Below are 26478 nucleotides of genomic sequence, written 5' to 3'. Positions count from 1 at the left end.
CTATGTCATTCACAAACTCTGGTAGAATTGGGCAACTGAAATGATCAAGGGCTGGAGCATCTCCCCTATGAGAAGAGGTTACAGCAGCTGGGATTGTTTAGCTTGGAAAACAGGAGGGTAAGGGGAGACATGACAGATGTGTACAAAACTATGCACAGTGCGGAGAATGTGGATAAGGAGACATTTTCCTCCCTCTCTCATAATACTAGAACCCAATGGGATCATCCCATGAAGCTGATTGGTGGGAGATTCAGGACAGACAAAAGGAAGTACTTCTTCACACAGCACGTAGTCAAACAGTGGAATTTACTACTACAAGATGTGGTGTTAGCCACCAATTTGGATGGCTTTAAAAGGGGTTAGACACATTCCTGGAGGGAAAGGCTATCAGTGGCTACTAGTCCTGATGGCTCTATGCTACCTCCAGTATCTGGGGCAGTATGCCTAGGTACATCAGTTGCTGGGGAACGTTGGCAGGATGGTGCCATTGCACTCATGTCCTGCTTTTGGGTTTCCTGTCAGGCAGCTGGTCAGCCACTGTGTTAACAGAATGCTGGACCCTTGTTCTGATCCAGTATGGCTCTTCTTATGTTCTTAATTAGCCATTTTCAGGCATTCAAAATGTGGGAATGAATATTCATAAGGCCGTGCCATCAGGTTCCACCCCTTGACCCACATGTAGGGCTGTATAGGTGGGGCATCTCTGCAGATGTTCTAATGATGAAGTGTAGGGTTGGAGGGCAGAGCCTGCTGCTGTGCATTCATTAGCCACATTTTGAATGCTTGAAAAGAGCTGCATTTGAGAGAGAAAATATACCTTATGATTAGGCAAATCTCTCTTCCTTTTATTCACTGGGAAATTTTTGTAAGCAACCACAATGTGGTCTTCCTTTGAATCTTACCATATTTCTCCACACGGAAATTTCTCTCATTTTCTATCGCTCCCCCCAGTTTGATGAGGTAACTTCCCAGGACTGCTTCAGAGGCCAGAGGGAAAGACAGATCCACAATGCCATGATGAGGCTTCACATCCACCCACTGGCCAATTCGATTGCTGTTAGGATCCTGTGCACAGGAGTAAAACCAAAAAATCCGTCATGCTCATTTGCTTGACTCCAGTAATCAGCAATGCTGACATTCACAGAACCAGATGTACAATACCCCAAGTGGTGTGTGTGTGTGTGTGTGTGTGTGTGTGTGTGTTGGAGAAGACATAGCATATTAGCTATTAGGCGTTCCAAAAAGCCCATTCTTTTAATTCTATGATTCTACAAAGAATGTGAGACCAGTTATCTATGACCCAAGATCAAAAGACAGGCCCAAATTGAAACCAGAGATCAAACAACAAATACATTGTTTGAGAGTAGACCCAACTATACATACTAGCTGTAGTACAGCCTTCCCATAACCTGGTGCCCTCAACAAGGGCTGGACTACAACTCCCATCACCACAGCCAGTATTACCATTGGTTGGTTTGGCTTGCTGGAGATTATGGGAGTTGTAGTCCAACATACCTGGAGAGTGCCAGATCGGGGAACACTGCTATAATAGCTAAAATGGCATCTCCATTTTTCAGTAGTAATAAACATCTGCAGACTAACAACAGGAGAAGGTGGATCTGTATCATGTCTGGCTGAGTTTCCCCGAGTGATTTGGCAGGACAGTATTGGGAGTTTGAGGGTCAGACTAGATGCAATGCTGATTGTGCAAATGCTGCCATGGGGTTGACCTTCCCCTCTTAATTGTTGTTGTTCAGTCGTTAATTGCCACATGGCAATTAAGCTTAGGGGGGAAACCCCTTCCATTGGTACCAATGGAAACTATTTTTTCTAAGCTTAATTACATGGGATGGGCTCCAAGCTGAGCTGAGGGGCTGTGGTTTTTTTTTTAATGTACCATCTGCAGTGAGCTAGGGTGGGAAAAAGCAAATGTCTGTAACCTTTCTTTCAAGGTTTTACATGTTGTTTCAGTACTAACTACAAAAATGATCTTCCTTCAATTAGTTTTACAGTGTGTTTCTTTTTCAATTTCCACTTTGATGTCATTTGCACTAGGTAAAAGTCAGTGGAACACCCTGAGGCACTCTGAGTAACACTCTGAGGCAATGTTACTGACCACTTAGCACTTCAAATACTGTAAACACTATAAGCACTATATAAACAACAATAAAATAAAGTCCTAAATTGTAAGAGGTCAGCTGGACACCTTTTTTATTTATAACTTTTATTATTTTTAAAGATAAAAATAATGGATATTCTAAAGTAAAGATTGCTTTGCAAAAGATAGGAACTGCTGCAAAATTTAAAAAAAAAATTGTAAGTAAAATCAGCAATAGTTCTGCTGTGTTGCATCGTGCACTGCCACTGCTCAGAATGTGGCTTTTCAAACTGTGGCTTGTGCAAACTGTAGCACTGTGGCTGAGAGATCACGGTTGAGCAATGTTGTTCTCGTTGGACATCATACCTGCACCAGGCCCATAAATCCTCTGGGTGGCCCTGCAAAACTGACTAGGGGGGCAGGGGGCACCGAAGGCACTGGAGATGAGTGGACAAGAAAGAAAGAAAGAAAGAAAGAAAGAGAGAGAGAAGTGTTTTTTCCCCTCTTAAAATGTTAAACAATCTGGGCAGGAGGTCCTTCCCCAGGTACCCCAAATGTGTGTTAGATCCTTGAACTGTGTGTGGTCACAGGATCTTTGGGTGGTCATTTCAGTCCTTCCTGATCTTTGTGTGGTTCCCTGGCCTGAACTGTGGCACATAGAGAGGTAGTACACAACTGTGGGGCTTCCTAACGTGCTCTGTGCATGTGTAAGTGTTGAGAGGAAAAGACACAAGGCCACACCACATAAAGAGGCAACCCCAGAAACTGCAGAGCAGAGAAAGGGGGGCGGGGGGGGAGAGAGAGAGAGAGAGTAATTCTTCCACCTGCTCCCTGCCTCTGCAGGGAGTTTAACTTTTTCTTTCCCTGCCATGGTCCTTATAAAAATGGCCTCTCCAAAGCCCATTGGCATCAATGGAGACTTCCCTTGAAAAGCAAATAGCAGCTTCAGGGAAGGGATCTTTTGTCAGGATTGTGGCATGGAGAGAAAGCATTATGCTCCCCTGCCCAACCCCCCAACAGCCCTGAGGCTGCTTGGGCTTCCTCGTAGCCGATATTTACATAATTTAAAATGTGCACAGTAATGGCATTCACACAATTAACCTCAGGTCTTGTTTGGCCCTCAGTGCAAGATGGACCTTTGGTCCGATTCAGCAAGACAATGTGTGCGTTCTTAAGACACTTCTCATATTACGTTAACAGTTGCTAGAAGGTCTTTGGGTGAATACAGGCAACTATTTACCAATTAACATTTACCACAGAGTGGATCTTTTAATGAGGTCAACCTGCTATGGTTTGAGGAGAATTCTACCACATCACTATTTCCCAGGATTTCTGTTCAAGTGCAGATATGTGGTTAAATTCTCCTCATAACTTATCAGGACAATATAGACAACTGCCTTATGAAGTGTGTACATATGTACACCGTGGTAAGTACTTCAGGAATGAAAATCTTCACAAAAATGTTTCACTTCAGTCCTCATTCCTGCACCCACTGTTCCATGACGCTGTGTCTACATTTTAATTTCAACCAAACACAAACCTGTTTCACAATAATGGCTCACAGAAGCAACCCTTGTAAGTAATTGTTATCCCTATCAAAATATTTTCGGCCCCCAGAACTTTTGTAGTGCAGATGTGCCCTAATGCTCAAAGGACATTAGTCTCAAAGGACAGGATGGGTACATCCAAAAGTAAATATAAACAGGTCATCCCTAGTTACTCACCTTCAGCTCTACCAAAGGGATCTGCAAATGACAAGAGAGAGAGAGAGAGAGAGGTAAAATTAGTGCAATGAGGAACAGAACTGTCTCTAGTTTCTTCAGCAGCCTGCAAAACTAGTGAAGGGACTGATAGCAAATTGCTCTGTGGTGCTGGTGCCCTTGAGCTGACATTCGCGGCATGAGGAAGCACTTGCAGATCTTCTGTGAGCTATAGCTTTGAAGGAGGGGAGGGAGGCCTTGCTGGCTATTTGCCTCCCCCAGTGTCTTCAGCTGTGCCTACTGCTAAGATGGCAAGGACAGGAAGCAATGCCTGGTGCCACTTATGCTGCCCACCATTTCCATTTCACACTCTTTAATGAGGGGCCCTGCCTGGAGCTTCTTTTCCTTCCACACTTTGAAGTGGCTGGATGGTTTCAATCAATTTGTGAAATTGTGTGCCCGCCCACCCGCCTCCTCTTGAGCTCTCCCCACCACCGCCATGCAAGGGTTTCCAGGCCCTGATTCTGCCAGGGCCTCTGTACCTCTCAGTGTTGCACAGAATGGAGAATTCCACTTGGTGTTAGTTTCTCCATGATAGTGCCGTGATGATGGGAAAAGGTGCACCCTGGGAAAATGTTCCTTTCTATGCAACTCTTAAGGGTGCAGGAGTTCTAAGCCTGTTGACCAAGCAAACTTGTGGACATTGATCCATAATCATCCACTTTACCTTGTATGTCCTCTTCTTTCCTGCTTCAGCTCAGGAATGTGCCTGGGAATCCGAATGTGTGGGACCCAGTCCTTTCTGTGACTCTCAGCTTCCATTGCCCACTGCTTTCCCAGGCCACTGCATTTCAGTTTGTGTATTCTATACCACTGAATTTAATAACATCTCTAAGTGGTACTTCAGTCATTCTCAACCAGAGTAGCCAACTTTTCAAAAGGCCCCTGTAGCTCTCCTTTTAACAACAGTTTGGCCCACTACACTTAGCAGGGGTAACGGGGGTGGGTGTGACTCAAGCCCCCTCCATGTGTTGCAATGCCATGTATCTTGCAAGCCCTGCTTGTGATGTCAGTTCCATGGCATGAAAATCTTCACTTGCTGATTTCTGTCCCTGAAGCTTCTGTTAAAGGCCCTGGAGTAGGCCAAGACACTCCCCTGGCCTTGCCAGTTCTGTCAGCCAACTTTCTTTCCTGTACAATGCTCCCTTTTAAAATTGTACTCATTCAAAATTAATTTCAGGCTGCCTTTAAAGGTGGGACCCTCCCACCCTGGCACACAAGATAAAACAAACAGTACAAACAAATAATATTAAATAAAAACAGCATTTATACAAATAAAACCAGCAGCCCCAAAATTAAGGAAAGGTGAGTAAGAACCAGTGAGTCTTTCCTGAAGTCCTGCAAAGAAAGGGCCTGATGAACCCCTGATGGAAGCCCATTCCAGAGGTAGGGGCCATTACCAAAAGGGCCCTCTTCATTTGGTGGTGGGCAAGTGAGAAGAGCCACTGCTGGTGATCTCAGAGTGTGGGCAGGCTGGTACTGGTGAAGGCAATCCTTTAAGCACCTTGAGCCCAAACCATGTAAGGCTTTAAAGGCTCAAGAATTGGGCTTGAAAATGCACCGGCAACAGGTGCATTGGTATATTAGTGTCACCAATATCTGGGTGGCCGTATTCTGTAACAGCTGAAGTTTCCAAACCGTTTTTAAGGGCAGCCCTGCATAGAGCACATTACAGCAGTCCAACCTGGATGTCACCAGAGCATGAATAGCCAAGGCAAGATCAGCCCCGATAAGGGTTGCACCTAATGTACCAGCCGATGGGGGCAAAAAGTACTGGCTACCATCACCACCTGAACTTCCCCAGTTAGCACAGAGTCCGCAAGGACTCCCAAGCTGCACACATATCCACTGTAACAGCGTCCCCCCTGTGCCCGACCCAGATAAATATAGTGTAAGTAACCTATTAGGGCGACCAAGCCTGTTTCTGTCCCCAAATCAGGATCTGAACCTAGATTGGAATGGATCCAAATAATCAGCATCATCCAACACTACCTGCAGTTGAGAGGCAACAACATGGTCCTACACCTTGCTGAAGAATGGCAATTTTGAGACTGGACAGTAATTAAAAAGAGCAATGGGTTCAGTAAAGAGAGTGGAAACCTTTGAGATTGTTGGTGTTTTCTATGGTGATGAGAAGCTTTGGTGAATCAAAAGCCTAACCTTCTTATAATAAGAGAGTAATACTCACAGTTTCATTATTAGCCTTAAATTGTTCATCGAGCCTCACAATTCGAAAGTTTACTGGGGGAAAAAAGAAACATTATTTGATGCTTTTCTTGGATATTTGCCAGTTACTCAAGCCTCTTCCCACTCTATTTCCTCTACAGGTCATATATTTTAAAACTAAGAACTAGACAGATATTTTTTCCTTTTCAGTTTGTCAGACTTCAAGTTTTCAGAAATGGGGGACAGCCTTCTTCATTCCAGAATCCTAGATGTAATATGATACCTTCAGCAACTAGCAGAGACAAATTCATTCAGTCTGCAATTTCCATTTTGAGACTGGTTGTTATTGTTGTTCAGTCGTTCAGTCGTGTCCGACTCTTGGTGACCCCATGGACCATAGCACGCCAGGCCTTCCTGTCCTGCGCTCTCTCCCGGAGTGTGCTCAAGTTCATATTCATTGCATCCGTGATGCTATCTAGCCATCTCATCCTCTGCCGTCCCCTTCTCCTTTTGCCTTCAGTCTTTCCCAGCATCAGGGTCTTTTCCAGGGAGTTTTCTCTTCGCATTAGGTGGCCAAAATATTTGAGCTTCAGCTTCAGTATCTGTCCTTCCAATGAGCACTCAGGGTTGATTTCCTTTAGGATGGACTGATTGGACCTCCTTGCAGTCCAGGGGACTCGTAAGAGTCTTCTCCAGCACCACAGTTCGAAAGCATCAATTCTCTGGGTCTAACTGCAAATCGTATGGCTACAATATCTGGCCTATTTATTGTTTGTTTGTTTGTTTTGCCTCGTCCCCTTGTTGTTGTTCAGTCGTTCAGTCCTGTCCGACTCTTCGTGACCCCATGGACCATAGCACGCCAGGCCATCCTGTCCTCCGCTCTCTCCCGGAGTGTGCTCAAGTCCATATTCATTGCATCAGTGATGCTATCTAGCCATCTCATCTTCTGCCGTCCCCTTCTCCTTTTACCTTCAGTCTTTCCCAGCATCAGGGTCTTTTCCAGAGAGTTTTCTCTTCGCATTAGGTGGCCAAAATATTGGAGCTTCAGCTTCAGTATCTGTCCTTCCAATGAGCACTCAGGGTTGATTTCCTTTAGGATTGACTGATTTGACCTCCTTGCAGTCCAGGGGACTCGTAAGAGTCTTCTCTAGCACCACAGTTCAAAGGCATCAATTCTTCGACGTTCAGCCTTCCTTATAGTCCAGCTCTCACAGCCATACATTACTACTGGGAAAACCATAGCTTTGATTAGACGGACCTTTGTTGGCAAGGTGATGTTTCTGTTTCTTACTATGCTGTCTAGGTTTGCCATAGCTTTCCTCCCAAGGAGCAAGCATCTTTTAATTTCATGGCTACAGTCACCGTCTGTGGTGATCTTGGAGCCCAAGAAAGTAAAATCTGTCACTGCTTCCATTTCTTCCCCTTCTATATACCAGGAAGTGATGGGGCCAGATGCCATGATCTTAGTTTTTTTTAATGTTGAGTTTCAAACCAGCTTTTGCACTCTCCACTTTCACCCTCAACAAGAGGCTCTTTAGATCCTCTTCGCCTTCTGCCATTAGAGTGGTATCATCTGCGTATCTGAGGTTGTTGATAATTCTCCCACAAATCTTAATTCCGACCTGTGATTCATCCAACCCGGCGTTTCTCATGATGTACTCTGCATATAAGGTAAATAAGCAGGGCGACAATATGCAGCCTTGTTGTACTCCTTTCCCAATTTTGAACCAATCAGTTGTTCCATGTCCAGTTCTTACTGTTGCTTCTTGACCCTCGTACAGGTTTCTCAGGAGACAGGTAAGGTGGTCTGGTACCCCCATCTCTTTAAGAATTTGCCACAGTTTGTTGTGATCCACACAATGAAAGGCTTTAGCGTAGTCAATGAAGCAGAAATAGATGTTTTTCTGGAATTCTCTTGCTTTCTCCGTGATCCAGAGAAAGTTGGTGATTTGATCTCTAGTTCCTCTGCCTCTTCGAAACCCAGCTTGTACTTCCGGTAGTTCTCGGTTCGCATACTGCTGAAGCCTAGCTTGTAGGATTTTGAGCATAACCTTGCTGGCATGTGAAATGAGCGCAATTGTACGGTAGTTTGAACACTCTTTGGCATTGCCCTTCTTTGGAATTGGAATGTAAACTGACTTTTCCATTCTTGTGGCCATTGTTGAGTGTTCCAAATTTGTTGGCATATTGAGTGCAGCACTTTAACAGCATCGTCTTTTAGGATTTTAAATAGCTCAGCTGGAATACTGTCATCTCCGCTAGCTTTGTTGTTAGTAATGCTTCCTAAGGCCCACTTGACTTCATTCTCTAGGATGTCCAGCTCAAGTTCAGTGACCGCACTATCATGGCTATCAGGGACATTAAGATCTTTCCTGTATAATTCTTCTGTGTATTCTTTCCACCTCTTCTTAATCTCATCTGCTTCTGTGAGGTCCCTGCCTTCTTTGTCCTTTATCATGCCCGTCTTTGCACAAAACGTTCCCTTGATATCTCCAATTTTCTTGAAGAGATCTCTAGTCTTTCCCATTCTGTTGTTTTCTTCGATTTCTTTGCATTGTTCATTTAAAAAGGCCTTCTTGTCTCCTTGCTATTCTCTGGAACTCTGCATTCAGTTGGGTATATCTTCCCCTTTCGCCCTTGCTTTTCGCTTCCCTTCTTTCCTCAGCTACTTGTAAAGCCTCATCAGACAGCCACTTTGCTTTCTTGCATTTCTTTTTCTTTGAGTTGCTGCCTCCTGAACAATGTTACGGACCTCTGTAACGATACTACATAGCACTAGTAGATATGATGGTCACCTGAATTAAATTCGCCCATGCTTGTCCATTTTAGTTCGCTGATTCCCAAGATGTCGATGTTCAATCTTGCCATCTCATGTTTGACCACCTCCAGCTTACCTTGATTCATTGATCTGACATTCCAGGTTCCTAAACAATATTGTTCTTTACAGCATCGGATTTTCTTTTCACCACCAGACACATCCACAGCTGAGTGTCCTTTCGGCTTTGGCCCAGCCGCTTCACTCTTTCTGGTGCTACTTGGAAATACCCTCTGCTCTTCCGCAGTAGTATATTGGACACCTTCCGACCTGAGGGGCTCATCTTCCGGCGTCATCTCTTTTAGCCTTGTGATACGTTCCATGGGGTTTTCTTGGCAAGAATACTGGAGTGGGTTGCCATTTCCTTCTCCAGTGGACCACATTTTGTCAGAACTCTCTGCCATGACCTGTCCGTCTTGGGTGGCCCTGCACGGCATAGCTTATGGCTTCACTGAGTTACGGAAGCCCCTTCACCACAACAAGGCAGTGATCCATGGTGATCACAGACTTGGTGATCACAGACATGGATCACATTCCTTCTCCAGTGGACCACATTTTGTCAGAACTCTCTGCCATGACCTGTCTGTCTTGGGTGGCCCTGCACGGCATAACATATGGCTTCACTGAGTTACGCAAGCCCCTTCGCCACAACAAGGCAGTGATCCATGGTGATCACAGACTTGGTGATCACAGACATGGTGATCACAGACTTACACTCAGACCCTAATCACATTAGCCAGAAATAGGTTTAATGCACATTTTTTTGTACCATCCATCCCAATGAAGACCTCTGGGGAACTCAGAAGCTTGCATGCTATTTTGCTGAACTGTGGATTTTATAGTTTATTGTTTTATGCTAATCCAAAAGATACAGAGAGGCTGGGCTCCTCTTAGGAACTCTGGTTTTATTTAACAGCTTAACTTTTGTAATGCCTAGCTTGTACATCTCATTCCCAATTGCCAGTAATACTGTTTTACATCATCACACTGCAAATGATAGGACAACAGCTGCAGGCATCTGTGCAGTCATGCCTACCTGTCTCTCCAGGTTTGTAAAAGGGCTTGTCTAGTTCGATGAGGGTCTTTGTATAAAGGTGCTCGACCAGCACTTTTTTCCAGGCTTCAAAACTCACACTGTCTCCATTTCGGACTAGGACATGAATATGGACCACTTCTCCTTCTTTCTTCACAGTGCAAAGGAGAAAAGCAAATCAGGTTTTGGCAGGACTGAGAACAGAAAATCGTTTTTCAGGTGGGGGAGTCATTTGGGAATTCATCAAAAACTGGGCCTCAATCTGCTATCCCCTTCCCTCTTCCCCAGCAAATGGGGAGTCAAGGCCACACCTACATCCACACACCTTCATTTATTAATCCTCCTTACACATCCATCTTCATCTTTATCTCTCTTCCCAGACACATCATGGTTCCCCGCTTTATCCTTGCTTTCTCTTTCTCACTTCTTGATCCCTTCTCCCACTTCCTCCTAAGCCATGTTTAAAATCTCTCCCTTTTGCCCTCCTCCTTTATAATATTAATTCTTCCAGTGGCCAGGAGAGAAGGAGAATGGTTGGGACGTGTGAGACTTACAGGTATAACTTCACCCTTCTTTACTTCGGGAACAAAAGCTGGGACCTGAAGAAAGAAAAATGGATAGATGAGAGGGGAAGGGGTGGGGGTGGGGAAAGCTACATTAGCACAAAGCTTCTTAAATTAAGCCACAGACTTACACTCAGACCCTAATCACATTAGCCAGAAATAGGTTTAATGCACATTTAGGATTAGGGGTATCAGTAACTGAATGTTTGTACTAGCAAAAATCCTCTGTCACCTTTGGCTTTTAGCACTACTAAAAGCACTACTAGGCTTTTTTCTCTCTCCATGCTGGAGGTCTGTGCCTCATCCCAGCATGGAGAAGGGGGCCCAGATGGCACAGGGAGAAGCAGCCACTCCGACTGGTACCAGTGGAGTCCCTGACTTCATGCAGCTCCTGGCACGCCCTAGACACGGTGTGCTCTGCAAAGCTGCTTGTCCTGCACTGGGGAGGGCAGCCACTCTTCCTGGTGTGGGCTGAATCAAGCTGCCCTGCATCGGGGAACCACTGCTGTTATCTCTGATCTCAGATCGGAGATAACAGTAGGAACGTGGGGTGGCTGGAGTCAGCCCATACCAGGACAAGTAGCCACTCTTCCCTGCATGGGTGAGTCCTGCCTCCCCACTGTTAAATTACATCTGATCAAAGTCAACAGTGGGAGTTGCATCACTGGCGTACAGTGCCCAGGAGAACCACTGCTGTTATCTCCGATTTCAGATTGAAGATAATAGCAGGGATGTGGGGATGCTGGACTCGGCCTGGTCTTTCCTGTATGGGCAAATCCCACTGCCCTGCATCCCTGCGCTGGCATGTGCCAGCAGGGGAATCCCCGCTGTTATCTCTGATCTTAGATCAGACATAACAAGGGGAGAAGCTCTCCGAGGGGGTTCCTCTAAGGAGCACGGTTTGGAGGCTAAGCCTTATCCCCTGGAGGAACCCAAGGAGGCTCCATGGGCTGGGTTGTGGCGTCCCACAGGCCACAGGTTCTGCACCGCAGGTAGTAAAGCGAACCTTTACAAGCAAGGAGAAGAGGGCTCAGGAGAATCAGGTTTACTTTAAACCAAATAGTAGTTCAACAGTCTAAAGGTAGTTGGACCAGAAATAATAGTGTCTTTTTACAGTTTTCTAGGTGCATAGGCACTGCCCATGGGATCAGGAACTTTGGAAAAGGCAGGCTCTCCACTCATGTGGAATATTCTGTGTGTGGCATATGTTTGTATACATGTAGGCTCTTTCAGAGGTTAGCCTAATAAACAAAGGAGGTGGGACATCAGATGCAGTTCTATTCTATCAAGATGGGGGATACGTGGCTTATTTTGGATCAAAATAAATAAAAGGAACCTGGTGGTCGGAGTCTACTACCGGCCACCCAATCAAGGAGAAGATGAGGATGAAACTTTTGAAAAGCAAATAGCCAATGTTTTAAGGAAGCATGATGTAGTAGTAATGGGGGACTTCAATTTCCCCGATATTCGTTGGGAGACAAATTCTGCAACACATGGCCCCTCCAGGAAATTCCTGACTTGTGTGGCGGATAACTTCCTCCTACAGAAAGTAGAGGAAAGAACTAGAGGATCGGCTATCCTTGACTTGATCCTAACCAACAGAGATGGCTTAGTGGATAAAGTAGCAGTTACAGGAACTCTGGGGGAAAGTGACCATGTTGTACTTGAGTTCTTGGTTCTAAGGGAAGCAAAAGCCGAGTGTAGTCAAACGCATACCCTGGATTTTAGGAAAGCTGATTTTAATAAACTCAGAACAATGATCAGTAAGGTCCCATGGCAAGAGACTCTAATGAGAAAAGGAGTCCAAGATGGGAGGGAGCTTTTAAAAAAGGAAATTCTCAAGGCACAATTACAAACAATTCCAGCAAGACGAAAAGGTGGAAGACAACAGAAGAAGCCAATGTGGCTTCACAAAAAGCTTCGAGATGACCTGAAAACAAAAAAGGACACATATAGGAAGTGGAAAGAAGGCCAAGTAACAAAGGAAGAGTACAGGCACGTAGCCCAGAATTGCAGGGATGGTGTCAGGAAGGCTAAAGCTGAGAACGAGCTGAGGTTAGCAAGGGATGCTAAAAACAACAAAAAGGCTTTCTTCAGCTACATGCATAGTAAAAGGCAGAGGAAAGAAATGGTTGTTCAGCTATTAAATAAGGATGGCAAAATGATAACAGAGGACAAAGAAAAGGCAGAGGTGATCAATTCCTACTTTGGCTCAGTCCTCTCCCAAAAGAGGGTCTATGACCTCCCTGGCAAAGGCGAAGTACAGGCTGAAGGGGCAGGATCGCAGCTTGAGATCGACAGGCATATGATCAAGGAACACCTAATTACTTTGAATGAGTTCAAATCTCCAGGGCCAGATGAACTGCATCCTAGAGTAATAAAGGAACTGGCAGAAGAACTCTCAGAACCACTGTCTATTCTCTTTGAGAAATCATGGAGGACAGGTGAAGTGCCAGATGACTGGAGGAGGGCTAACGTTGTCCCTGTCTTCAAAAAAGGTAAAAAGGAGGAACCTGGTTACTACAGACCAGTCAGTCTGACATCAATCCCTGGGAAAATTCTGGAGCAGTTGATAAAGCAATCAGTCTGTAAGTACCTTGAAACCTATGCAGTGATTACTTGAAGCCAACATGGCTTTGTCAAGAACAAATCCTGCCAGACAAATCTGATCTCATTTTTTGATCAAGTCACCTCCCTTGTGGTCCGTGGGAATGCTGTAGACATCATATACCTCGACTTCAGCAAAGCTTTCGACAAAGTGCCCCATGATATCCTGATGAGCAAACTAGCTCAAAGTGGGCTAGATGAAACAACGATCTGGTGGATCCACAGTTGGCTACAGAATCGGACTCAAAGAGTGCTTATCAATGGGATCTTCTCAAACTGGGGAGCAGTTGGCCCCTTCCAACCCTACTATTCTATGATTCTATGAACAACACTACAAGCGAGAAGAATCTTGTTGTAGATCACAAGCTGAATATGAACCAACCATGTGATGTGGCTGGCCACGATCTCTTCTTGATCATCCCAGAGTGCAGGACACGGAATAATGGGCTCAAGTTACAGGAAGCCAGATTCCAGCTGAACATCAGGAAGAACATCCTGACTGTTAGAGCAATACAACAATGGAACCAATTACCTAGGGAGGTGGTGGGCTCTCCCACACTGGAGGCATTCAAGACGAGACTGGACAGCCATCTGTCAGGGATGCTCTGACTTGGATTCCTGCACTGAGCAGGGGGTTGGATGCGATGGCCTTGTAGGCCCCTTCCAACCCTACTATTCTATGATTCTATGAACAACACTACAAGCGAGAAGAATCTTGTTGTAGATCACAAGCTGAATATGAGCCAACCATGTGATGTGGCTGCAAAAAAGGCAAATGCTATTTTGGGCTGCATTAATAGAAGCATCGCTTCCAAATCCCGGGAAGTACTAGTTCCCCTCTCCTCAGCACTGGTTAGGCCTCATCTGGAGTACTGTGTCCAGTTCTGGGCACCGCACTTTAAGAAGGTTGCAGACAAGCTGGAGAGGGTTCAGAGGAGGGCAACAAAGATAATCAAGGGACTGGAAACAGCTCCAGCTACCATTTTCCCAATCTCCATTGCCTATAGGTCCCATCCCAATGTTCATGGGGAGCCTTATGGGCAAAATGGCATGTCTCTATGGGCACCATGGCACCTGTAGGTGATGCAGCAGGGATTCTCCAAATTCAAGAGACTTTCTACCTGCTTTTCTTTCTGCTGCCACAAGTAAGGGGCAGTAGGGCTGTAGAACTTCTCCATATAAATGGGGAAAACCATGTGATGAATCACTCCTGAGTTGCATCCAGCTGGCAAACTTACCTGGAAGCTGGTGCAGGCATAGGTCCCTGGTTTGTCCACATCCTTGTCCAGCAGGGTGTGGATCTGGGTCTTCATTTCTAATGTTATTGTCAGGCGGACAGTCCCACGGAGGGCGCGTAGGAGTACACAGAACTTTTCAACACTGGGATAAGGAATGATTGCTGGGAAGGCCACCAGATACTGACTGGAAAAGAAAGAAAAGGGGAAATGGAAGCAGTTGCTCATCTCTTCTTGATCATCCCAGAGTGCAGGACACGGAATAATGGGCTCAAGTTACAGGAAGCCAGATTCCGGCTGAACATCAGGAAAAATGTCCTGACTGTTAGAACAATATGACAATGGAACCAATGACCTAGGGAGGTGGTGGGCTCTCTCACACTGGAGGCATTCAAGACGAGGCTGGACAGCCACCTGTCAGGGATGCTCTGACTTGGATTCCTGCACTGAGCAGGGGGTTGGACTCAGTGGCCTTGTAGGCCCCTTCCAACCCTACTACTATTCTGGTCTGGTCTGGTCTGGTCTGGTCTGGTCTGTTCTATTCTATTCTATTCTATTCTATTCTATTCTATTCTATAGCCTAGGGCAGTGATGGGCAACCTTTTGAGCTTGGTGTGTCAAAATTCGCCAAAAAACCGAGCATAACTTGGGTGGTGTGTCACTTCGAGAAAAAAACCATAATTTCGCGATATTTATAGTTTAAATAGCAAAAATGTATAATTGTAATATATAACTGTATTAAATAAACCAAAAACTAATTATTTACCTGCTTAGTGACTTCTTTGTTCATCTGTCCGTCGGTTTCTTTTGTTGGTCTTGATATTATTTAACTTGTGTGGGGTGCCGTGAACTAAGATAAGTGAGGGGGAGGGGGAATTCTTTAACTAACCTGCCTATTAGTGACTTTTTTGTTGCTGAATTTCATTGGCTAAACCTTCAATTGAAGGTTGGTATTTTGTACACTTCAAGCCCAAGCAAGCGCTACTAACTTCATCTGTCAATCTGTTTCTTTTGTTGGTTTTGATATTATTTAACGCTGAGAATAAGGTCTCACAAAAGTACGTAGAGGGAAAACTTGTGAGTAAAGCCATTGCTATATTTTTCAGGGTGCTAAAAGTGTCTGGTAATCGGTTCCAGGCACTCCAAATTTCCTGTTCGTAGTGGCACTCCTCTTTATTCTCCAAGCGGCACCTTTCCAGATTCTCAAGCTTTGACCTCAAGTCGACAAACACCTGAGCCCAGATGCTGTCTTGAAATTCTGCAAGTTGCATCTCCAAATCATCAATTTGCATCCATTGGAAACCATTTAATTCCAAACTACTGTAGACTACTACATCAGGATACTTAATTATTTTTATGGTCTGTTCTAGGCTTCTAAATTGATTAAATCTATCACTGAACTGGTCAAGTAACGAGTCTAAAACATGCTGGTACTTTATATGCAAGGGTTCCATTTCATTTTGTACAGCTGCACTGGCCTTCTCAAAATACTTTGTTACTCGAGGAAAATACTTATAAGTTTTAGTTTCTACATCTCGCTTGAAAATTTTAAGTTTACTTTCAAAAGCTTTTATGTATCCAAACATAACGTCAATACTTTTGCCAAAACCTTGTAACTTTAAGTTCAGTTCATTAATATGAACAGAGAGATCTGTAAAAAATATCAGGGTATTGACCCACTTATCATCATTGAGCTGAGAAAAGTTTCCCAGATCCTTATCCTCAAGAAATACCTTAATTTCTTCAAAGCACTCCACAAAGCGCTCAAGAACTTTGCCTCGGCTCAGCCATCTTACATTATTGTACATCAGCAGTCCACTGTAGGTGGAATCAACCTCCAGTAAAAGTGCAGAAAATTCTCGCTTGTGAAGGGGGCGAGCAGCTATTAAATTAACTATTTTTGTAACAACTGACATTAAGTCGTTTAAGTCGGTGAATCCTGCCTTGGCACATAAAACCTCCTAATGGATAATACAATGAAAAGGCACAATCGGATGTCCAATAGCTTCCGTAAACAATTTGACAAATCCGACTTTTTTCCCCACCATGTTTGGTGCCCCATCTGTCGTCACTGACACAACTTTAGAGATATCAATGCTTAGGTCACGGAATGTTTGTATAACAACCTTACATATTTCGCTTCCTGATGTACTTGTTGGCACTGATACTAACTTTATCAGCTCTTCTCTCATTGTGAGACCATCAGAATATCGACCAATAATGGCCAACTGAGCATGTGATGTGACATCAGTAGTTTCATCAAGAGAGATCGAAAAATATTTACAATTACTTATGTCTCTCTTTAATTGATGTTGTACGTTTGTGTTCAGTCTCATTATTCGGTCTTTTATGATATTTCTACTGAGTGGTAACTCAGATATTCTCTTAATAATTGCATCTTTATTCTGCATATCGTGATATAGAACTGGTGCACATCTTAGGAGAGTTTCTTTAATAAATTCTCCCTCACTGAGTGCTTTTCCATGCTGAGCTATGGAGTGAGCAATGCTCAAACTTGCAGATGTTAAATTTGTAGAGCCTTTTATAAATTTAAGGATGGAATTAGATTGGCTCTTATAAAGGTGTGGCTGCCTGGAAATGTATTCCTTCCTTTCATCCTCACTTTTTTTCAAGAGCTGGGAATGATTAGTTTCAAAATGTCTATTTATATTCCACGTTCTGCTTACTACCGTTTCAGTACATAGAACACAAAATGATCTGCCATTTTTTTCTATCATGCCATACATCTCGGTCCATGTCTCTTGAAAGGGTCGGCTACTGCTACTACCACTTCCTTTACTTAACCTTGGTTTTTTATTTTTTGGGTTCTCCATCAGGGGGGCAGTGACAGAAGATAGAATTATAGATAGCCTGTTAGCCCTGCAGGCAATTAGGGGTTAACTAGCCTAACTGACCACAAGATGGCACATGTAACTGTCTTTTAGGAAAGGGCAGGGTTAAAAAGCAGAAATAGGGGTTAATAAGGATGCACAACAGTAATAGTGGTGAAATGGAGTCTGCACTATGCTGCAAAATGGCGTTCCTTATATAAATTAAGATGGCTGCCGCTATTTCTAATGGCAGGAAACGGCACCCATAGCACAGGCCCTCGCCTCTCCCAGCCTCCCCCTCACTTATCTCAGTAATGATGGTCAATTAGAAATCCACGACACCCCAGAACAGTAGATTGGATGATGGTTGCTGTGGTTATGTGGTTGCTGGTAATGGCGGTCACAGGGCCCCCAGAGATGCGTCCCCCGCGGCATTCTGCTGCTCCCTGCTCCGCCGGCTGGAAGTGAGGTCAAAGATCCCCTAACGGCCTAACCGGAAGTCCCAGAACTAGACGCTCTGTGCTGGAGTTCTGTTGTTTTGGCCTACAGACCTCCGGCACAGAGTGCCTACACTACACTACAGCAAATGTTTCATCCTCGACTACTGCACCTGGCCGTGCAGTAGCCGAGGATGAAACGTCCTTCTCGGCATGCGGCCCCATACTTCTCTGCATGCGGCCCCATACTTCTCGGCATGCAGCCCCATACTTCTCTGTATGCGACCGCATGCGGCTGCGTGTCATCGAAAATGGCTACGCGTGTCAGTGCTGACACACGTGTCATAGGTTCGCCATCATGGGCCTAGGGAGAAGAAGCTAAAAGGGCAGGTGCCAATTACTTTCTGTGGCAAGGATGGTCAACTGGCAGCTTGCAGTTGACCATCCTTGCCCTAGGATATGTTTAGCTTGTCTCCACACTTTGCTATAGAAAGTGCAAGTTGATGCTTTTTACCTGGCAGAAAAGAAATTACTTCTCACTTCCTAGTAGGAGAGGCACTTGCCAGGTTGTGCAGTCTGTATAATTGGACTTGCCCTGGCTGAATAGCTGGAGTGGGGGAGGGGAGCTTGGGAGTGTATGCTGGCCCTTGAACAGTTTGATCAGAGGGAGACATAGTTCCTCCCAGGGTAAAGGAGTTGGTCATCATTGCCCTGGAGGCACAAAGAGACTCTCTCTACAAGAAGATATCCACCACAGGGCAAATAACAAAGGAGGTGGTGTGTTCATAGCCTATATCTGCTGTTATATGGCAACATTCCACTAGTGCACTGCTAATGAGGGACAGTATGAGCAGATAGACATGGCTTTTTTAGTCGTGCCAAGTCATGGAAGACTACAGTTGGCTGTAACTGGTTTGTACCTGAGCTGTTTGAAGGCACAGTTCCTTGAAATTGGTAGACAACTTCTCATTTGCAGAAAGGGGCACCATTAACATAACGATGGGGATGGAGAGGCCATTTTGGCAAGAGTTTCCCCATATATGGTGAGTGATGGCGCCACCAAGTCTGAGGGTTGCACATCCATTATGTCCAATGTATAGACACTTTCCTATGTCCTCTATGGACCAGGGAACTCTTATTGCCTGGAAACAGGCAAGGCTGAGATGGAATTCTCTCTCTGTCCTAAGAGTAGGCAGCTTTCTTCATGCAAGACAAGAAAAGGATCTGTCCCATTAATTTTATGTCCTGTGTTGTATAGAATCCAAACTTTGGAGAAGATGGTGCCTTGCAAAAATAATAGAAAAGTAAGCCAAAATGGAGTGCCACCATCTTGCAGTTCACCCTGCATCTTGTAGTCAAGGTGCCCCCACTCTTTGGAGCCAGATATAATTTTGACCATTTCTTAGATTGGACGAGATAACCCATCCTATGCTTTTGTAGCTTTATAAATCTATTTTTTCCTCCATTATTTATTGGAAGAAAACTGAACCAAAGCCTCCAAAGCCACCCCAAATGCTTAGAGGGTGCTTCCAGACTGAGAGTGTCTAGCACTCTTGGCCATTGCTCCTCCACTGCAAGCCACACGTGGAATTGAATTGCAACCAACTGTCCACACTTTGGCAGGAATTATTCTGATAATGTAGATGTGCCAAATGAAGAGACATGGTATGGAGTTCAACCACCCAAAACATCACAGCACACATCAGAGGTTCCTGCCACTTCAAAGAGACAGAAGAGTAGCTCCACAGTGACCTACATCTAGGGAGACAGCACTGCTGTTCTGTTATTTCCCAAAAGTAATGGAAGAAGCGTAGGGAAAACCCAGAGCAGTGATTGGATGATAACACCATAGAGATTCCCCTTGAACAACGAGAGCAGAGAGTGGCAATTCAATAGTTAGGACATAGTGTGGAAACACCTGGGGACTACAGTTCTTGGCCAGATATTTCCAACTGCACTCATATTCCGCTTGAAATCTGCCCAGCAAAGAGAAATAGAAAATAAAAATCTTACGGATCTGAAATGACCGGAGCTGTGAGTGACAGTAGAGCCAGGGCCCAGAGGAGGGTGGCTGCCCCCATAGCTTGAACTGTGATGGGTGGTAGAGAGTAGTTCCACACTGGAGCTCTGAATATAGCCAGCACTGGAGTCCTGGTACACAGACCTAAATACCCTCCCAGAGATCCCTCCGTTCCAAAGAACAGATCACCTATGAGGCACATGGAGGTAATCTTATCTGGGTCAGTGACATCCATATTTACTCTCTTCTCCAAGTAAACACCACCTATCCCCAAATCCTCTCTCCCCAACCCTATTCAGGGAAACAGCTGTATCTGTTCAGATCGAAGTGAGATCTCTGCCTTTGAGACAAACTGAGCAGGAATTGTGTGAAGCATGACCTTAAAGTATGGCTAAGGAGAGCCAGCCAAAGGACAACACATATGCCCGTTTCCTGAGACTTATGGAATTTCTGTGACTTCATCACATGGAGGGGGAAAAACGATTCAGAAGCCAAGAGTCACCCCATTCGCAGATGGTGGCTGCCTTTACATTAAAGAAAAAATTGCGGTCCTACCATTGTGGAGCCTTTCCACTCCAGCGGGTTCCCAGAGGGCAACATGACTGGTGAGAGGGAAAGCTTTTAATTTTCAAGGTTCCATAGAACTCAATGAAACAGCATATCTAGTGGCTGTTTTAATAGCGTAACAATCCAAGTTTTTTTGATACCTCATTTTTTCTGGATCTTTTAAACATGGCATAATCAGGAAATACCTCTGGATGTGCCCTGGAGGTTGACGACATCATGAAAAGGACCTGCAAACGTCTGTGAGTGAGCAATCTCAATCGCAAGATAAAAGCTCCATGTGAAGAAGCCCGATGTGTACGATGGCTAGATGGCAGATGGATCACTGTAGGGAATCCTGGAAGCCTGTGGGCTGGGAGGTGTGCAGGGCAATTGCTGACCAAGTTTCCTTCAGACTCCGGGCCCATCTATATTGCGCCCGCCATCGCAATGAATTCGGTGTCCTGTCGGGTTAAACGCTCTCACATTAAAATGTGATTATTCACACTCACCCATTTTCCCCATTGCAGTGCTTCATCAAATGTGCAAGCTCAGTTCACACTTGAGCGCTGTGCTGTTTTCCTGCTGTTTTCCTGTGCGCACTTGTCTGATCTCGGATGCTAAGCGGGGTCGGCCCCGGTCAGTAGTTGGATGGGCAACTGCCTGGGAATCAGGCTTCCTGCATTGAGCAGGGGGTTGTTGTATCCCTTCAAATGAGATTAAGTTTTACCCCCTCCTATCCCCTGCTCTGGATGTTTTTTTTTTAAATTCAGGCATTATCCTCACAGAATCAGGGCTTCTCCGCAATGTTTTTTTGTCTAATTCAGGCATGATCTTCAAAGCTTCAAAGTTGTGAAGCTTCACAACTTCGAAGCTTTGAAGATCATGCCTCAATTAGGAAAAAAAAATTGCGGAGAAGCCCCGATTCTGCGAGGATAACGCCTGAATTTAAAAAAAAAACATCCAGAGCGGGGGATAGGAGGGGGTAAAACTTAATCTCATTTGAAGGGATACAACAACCCCCTGCTCAGTGCAGGAAGCCTGATTCCCAGGCAGTCTCCCATCCAAGCATTGACTGGGGCCGACCCTGCGTAGCTTCCGCGATCAGACAAGCATGTGCGCATCCAGCCCTTTGCTTGTTGCTGATGAAACAGGGGCTGCTGAGGAAGCTATGGCATCGGTAGCCGGAAGAAGACATGGGGCCGTCGAGAGCTGTGATTGGACAGGAGGGAAATACAAACACCGCCACATATGGACAGGCGCGGGAGGGGACTACGACTGGATATGGTAGCGAAGGTGGAAAATCAGAGCACATTAAGGGGAAATACCGGGATATTAGGGTATTGAAAGCGGGAGCACGGAAGTGGGAAATTCCGGTTCCAATTCGAGGCAACTACTGCGTAGTGTGAAAGGTGGGCGGTGAAACCTCATTGGAAGCGAAAAAAGGTGGTAAGTGTAGATCCAGCCTCCAAGGGAACTGCCATGTTTCCTTTGGGTATTTGTGTTTGTGTGTTTTTAGGACAGTAGGTACACTGAATTGTAGGAGCACCCAGCACTAACATAACATATTGGCCTATGCAGACTGCACAACTGCACAAGCCCTGCCATCTTCCTATTAGCCATGCAGACGGGCAGAGGATCAGCAAAATGGGAGCTCAAGATGTGGCAAGAGGGGCACATGCCTCAGCCCCATAATCTCCCTGTCCATCTGCTGGAGGACCAGGATAGAAATGGGTGAGAATTTTGTTCCATTCATCTTTTGATAAAAACTTACTAAATTTGCTAATAAATGGGATAAAAAGAACTTGAGATTAAAAATAAATAAATATAGGAGAAAACGAAACGGACAGATTTGTCCATCCAGGCAGAGGGTTTTGATTGCTTATCTCTTAAAAGTCTGGGTTTGGATCCCTGAGTTTTTCAGTCATGTGTATAATGCTGAATTAGGGTTGCCACTACATTTTTCTGGCATCTTAACACCTACATGGCAGGCAGGTACAACAAGGCCCTCTCCACACTGGAAATAGGTGTACCTATTGAATTTGGCCAGTGCAGATGGGCGAGAATTTTATTCATTTCATTTTTGGATAAAAACTTATCAAAAGCTGCAAATTTCTTCATAAAGGGGATAGAAAAAACCTGGTTTTAAAAAATGAATGTGGGAGAAAGCAAAACTAATAGATTCATCCACCCCTAACTTGGGGTATGTTGTGTGTGCACAGCAAGAACTGGAGACCTGAGTAGTTGTTTTAGGCAGCCTTGCCACAACAGGCACTGTCACCAGGCACATTAGTACTCTGCCTCCTGTTTACTCATCTTTAAATGAGGGTGCCAGATTGCTGATGTCCTTGTGTGTACCTGTGTCTCAAAAGGTACAGAACAGATTTAAAGTGAACTTTATCCTTGGCAAGAAGGATGGACAAACATGGGAGGAGAACAACCTGTGGGTCAGTGACCAGTCAGTCTGTCTGTCTGAAGGCTGGCATCAGGATGAAAGATAGTAGCTTCCAGGTTTGCTTCAACAGCTGGCAAGGCTTCCAGTCCCTGCCTCCACAGGAGTTCCATTGCTTCTCGTGGCTGCCTGGCAGCAGGGGAGTGTTTGATCAAGTGAAGTACTTGAGCCCTCCTTGCCCAGCAGCTGGTAAAGGTCTCTCTAGGTTAACAAGTGGTCGGCTAAAATGGCAGAATTCACTCTCCAGCCCCCTCCCCTCTGCTATTCAAGTTCAGAAAAGGTCAGGATGGGAGAGAACCAAAAAAAAAGGTCGCCCCAACCATTTCTTCACAACATATCTTGGACATTCACCTGGACTAGGGCTGCAATGGGCATGTGGAGAGTTAAGAAAGTATACTTTACAGCATTTGCACATTCCAAACAGGTAGATTTGGGAAGTCCTTGCTTGGTTACATTCACCATATCCTGACCTGGAACCGCCAACTTCTCTAGAATAAGATTTATTCTAGAACAAAGTGGGATTTACTTCTAAGTATACATGCAAGGTCAAGATGCACAAGCATTTTTGTGATGTCATGGAGAGTGGTGGTACAAAATTCATGTGATATTCAAGAGGGTTTCAATGAGGTAAGGAGATGTCTCCAGAACATCTTGAATTTATAGGAAGAGGCAACCAGCCCATGTAAGACTTCTTATAAGCTATAACTCTTTGGAGGGATCAGTTAAGCAAGTTTTATAGAAGAAAGTACCACAGGAGCAATTCAAATTTCTGTTTATTGTTCACTTGTCAATGTTGGAAATTTTTCTAAAGTGCCCTAGAGTTCCACTGCAGGGCTGGTGCTGTAAAAGGCTGGTCCACTTCTTTGAACTGCCCTGTCCCTTAAGTCTGCCTCCTGTAACTTTCTTTTCCATCCTGTGCTTAAATGAACTTTGGTCTGTTCACACCGCATGAATATTCCCATCTAAACAAAGAAAAAAGATAATGTAGATTCTCTTCAATATAGATTTCAGACTGGCAAATGCAGGCATTGACGTTTTCCCTCTTTTGGCAGATAGACAACTAAACATTCTGTGGCAAGAATGGGCCACGTTTCTTCTCCTGAAGTAGGGAGAAACACATAGTAAGTTTATATAGGTTTTTCCTCATGTCTCTCAACCTGAAGGAAGAGATCAGGATGTATTTACAGATGTCTGGGAAGATCGCATACACGCTGTGATATCCACATTAACAGAGGATGAAATAAAGTAGCTAATTATTGGCATCACAGAGAATATTAGAAATAAAACCAGCCCCTCTTGTAAGTAATCTTCATGGGTGTTCTTCTGCTGTAAAAAAAGATACTACTGATTTCTCCCTTTTCCTCTCCCTCTATATGAATGAATGAAACTGGATTTTCCTGAGCCAATTCACTGGACTGTCTAAGGCCTTCCGGGATCTGAGGCAGGGGTCTTCCTTTCCCAGTTCCCAGCCCTGCTCCCTCAGCTGCTTTGGCTGAAGATACTAGGGCCTGGGCCCTTCTGCAAGGAAAGGATGTGCTCCGCCACCAGCTAAGGCCGCCTTAACGCCGCCTTCCCCAGCCTGGCGCCCTCCAGATGTGTTAGACGGCATGCCAATGGCCATGGTGACTGGGAATGATGGCGGCTACAGCCCAACACATCTGGAGGGCACCAGGGTGGGGAAGGCTGTCCTAACATCTGCTACTGTCTGCAAGCTGTTTAGGATTACACAGCTCTCTGAAATATGGAACTGCCTTTTACTAAGGCAAACCATCGGTCCATCTATTGCAGTCTTGTCTTTGATTAGAAGCAGCTGTTCAGGATCTCAGACAGACAGACAGACAGACACACAGAAAGACAGATACCAATGTTCCCTGATCCTGAAATCCTTTTACTGATGCCAGGGATTGGACCTCATTGGTACCCATGGAGCTTCCCTCCCATTGCAAATAGCAGGCATGGTGGGTGGAGCTGGACTCTGATTGGGGATGCAGTTAAGCCAAAGAGTTAAGCACCTTGCCCCTCACACCATGGTCCCAGTCAGGCTTGGGCCTCCCTGTACCAGCCCCCCCCCCCCACATTTAAAAAATTGTTTGCATGCCAGCACTAGCCACCTGACAAATGTCATGCCTAGTTTGGCCTTTCTACCTTTTTTATTCATGCAATAAACCCTATTTTACTTCTTTATCATTACAAACGTTTGCCTTCGAGGGTTATTTGCACCCACCCTCTTACTCAAGCTTAGCTGATGTTTATAGTAACTACCCCAAAATAGGCAAGTTTCTTTTATAAGAATCCCCATAAGCGGGGGGGGGGGGGGTGCTCTTTGATGAGGTTCTCAATAAGGTGTGTCATCAGAGATCCATTCCCTTATCACCCCTCTGTGTGTAGAGAGGGAGAAGGGAAGGCATGCGCTGGCCCCGCGCCCTGACATCAGTACATTTGATGCAGTGCCTGAAAGGAGAGCCGACATGCGTGCAGCTGCACGCACAGAGCCTCTCCATGAATCCCACAGGGTTCCGAACCATGAGAAGAGTCTACATGCATGCAGCTATGTGCATGGGTATAGTTCCTCTTTCAGACATGGCTTCAAGCCCCTGGATGTTGGCAGGGGAGTGGGTGTAATAGCAATATAGGAACATCGGAAGCTGCCTTACACCAAATCAGACCATGGGTCCATCTAGCTCAGTACTGCCAACACTGACTCCAGGATTTCAGGCAGGAATTTTTCCAGCCCTACCTGGAGATGCTGGGGATCAAACCTAGTACCTTCTGCATGCAAAACAGGGGCTCTACTACTGAGCCACAGCCCCTCCCACTTCCACTGGGAAGACCTGGCATCTTCCTCTGGTCCACAATTAACCCACCTCATTGGCAGGGGTCTTCATATTCCACAGTGGACTGTTCATCTGTAAGAAATTAAGGCAGTCCATTACAGTCAGCACTTGCCACACCCAGACATCCTCACTCACTCCCCTATGCCTCTCATTCTCATCCTTCTCTACGAAGTTGACTTAGGGTATTCAGCTGGAGAGTCCCATGGCAATTCTTGGTGGGTGGCATCTCCCACAGAGGTGAGACAGAGAAGCATACTGAAACCTTTTGCCTTAAAGTTTGGAGCATCCTGCTTTAGAGCAACGAGTCAGATTTAGGCCCCGTCTAACCCCTTTTTCCCAACCTGGTGCCTCCCAGATGTTTTGGACTCCAACTCCCATCAGCCCCAGACAGCATGGCCAATGGTCAGGAATGCTGGAAGTTATAGAGCACAACATCTAGAGGGCCCCAGTTTGGGGATGGCCGCAACCTACTGATGCCATTCTAAACTGGAATTCTGAACATTCCATTGTGACGAGTGAACCTCACAACTTGTGGCCCATCAAGCCACGAATGATGGCTCACCAGGTGGATATGCCACCTATTTTTTCCACCTGCCTAGGACTGCAAACACAAGGAGAATCCAGAGCACCCAGAAGGCTACAACCCATGGCTTTTGGGCTGCCTTTGCTTAGCCAAATGGTCAGGCTTGGTAGAAATAAATGAATTAAAAATGCTAATTTCAGCATGTGGTACCACCTGGCTGGTAATAATCGTAGATTCTGACAGCTGCTGGCTTCAGGTCCTTGACCGGAATGTCTTGGCTCATGGTGAAGATGTATGTCTGTCTCTCCTTTCCTATCTGAGAAAGGTTTGGGGTGCAAAGAGAAGTCAACAGCAAGGTGCAGCTGAGCTCAGAATTAAATCGGCAAGACCATCTTACAATAATTTCCAGAGTTACCTTCCCTGTCACTCTCTTCTGGGACTCCTCATACAGCAATATCGGTGCAGTTCCGCCAGGGAACCACACAAAGAGCAGCAAATATGCTGACATTTTAGAAAGTCAGCCTTTTAAGGAGGGTGTAAAAACAATTTTAAATAAATGAA

General features: G+C 45.2%; 2 protein-coding genes across 3 annotated transcripts in view; both read right to left on the bottom strand.

The window, feature by feature from the left end:
• LOC146353035 (alpha-2-macroglobulin-like protein 1) overlaps nucleotides 1-19767 on the bottom strand; it is a 95896-nt gene extending 76129 nt beyond the window's left edge. Inside the window, exons 1-7 of the mRNA XM_084835508.1 lie at nucleotides 19559-19767; nucleotides 14281-14464; nucleotides 10427-10471; nucleotides 9876-10023; nucleotides 6047-6099; nucleotides 3823-3843; nucleotides 903-1065 (exon numbers count right to left, since the gene is read on the bottom strand). Coding sequence (XP_084691634.1) covers nucleotides 903-1065; nucleotides 3823-3843; nucleotides 6047-6099; nucleotides 9876-10023; nucleotides 10427-10471; nucleotides 14281-14464; nucleotides 19559-19767 — 823 coding nt within the window. The remainder of the gene's footprint in view (nucleotides 1-902; nucleotides 1066-3822; nucleotides 3844-6046; nucleotides 6100-9875; nucleotides 10024-10426; nucleotides 10472-14280; nucleotides 14465-19558) is intronic.
• Nucleotides 19768-23315: 3548 nt separating this feature from the next.
• A2ML1 (alpha-2-macroglobulin like 1) overlaps nucleotides 23316-26478 on the bottom strand; it is an 87040-nt gene continuing 83877 nt past the window's right edge. For both annotated transcript variants that reach the window (XM_084835506.1, XM_084835507.1), the window contains 3 exons: nucleotides 26131-26233; nucleotides 25425-25466; nucleotides 23316-23522 (listed from right to left, as the gene is read on the bottom strand). In XM_084835506.1, the coding sequence (XP_084691632.1) occupies nucleotides 25426-25466; nucleotides 26131-26233 (144 nt within the window). In that variant the 3' untranslated portion in view covers nucleotides 23316-23522; nucleotide 25425. The remainder of the gene's footprint in view (nucleotides 23523-25424; nucleotides 25467-26130; nucleotides 26234-26478) is intronic.

The sequence above is a fragment of the Heloderma suspectum genome, chromosome 2, assembly GCF_057233095.1.
Source record: "Heloderma suspectum isolate Gila_16-S chromosome 2, 16-S_ref, whole genome shotgun sequence".
Taxonomy (NCBI): Eukaryota; Metazoa; Chordata; class Lepidosauria; order Squamata; family Helodermatidae; genus Heloderma; species Heloderma suspectum.
Note: the sequence above shows the minus strand (reverse complement) of the source record. Positions and strands in the feature narration are given on the sequence as shown.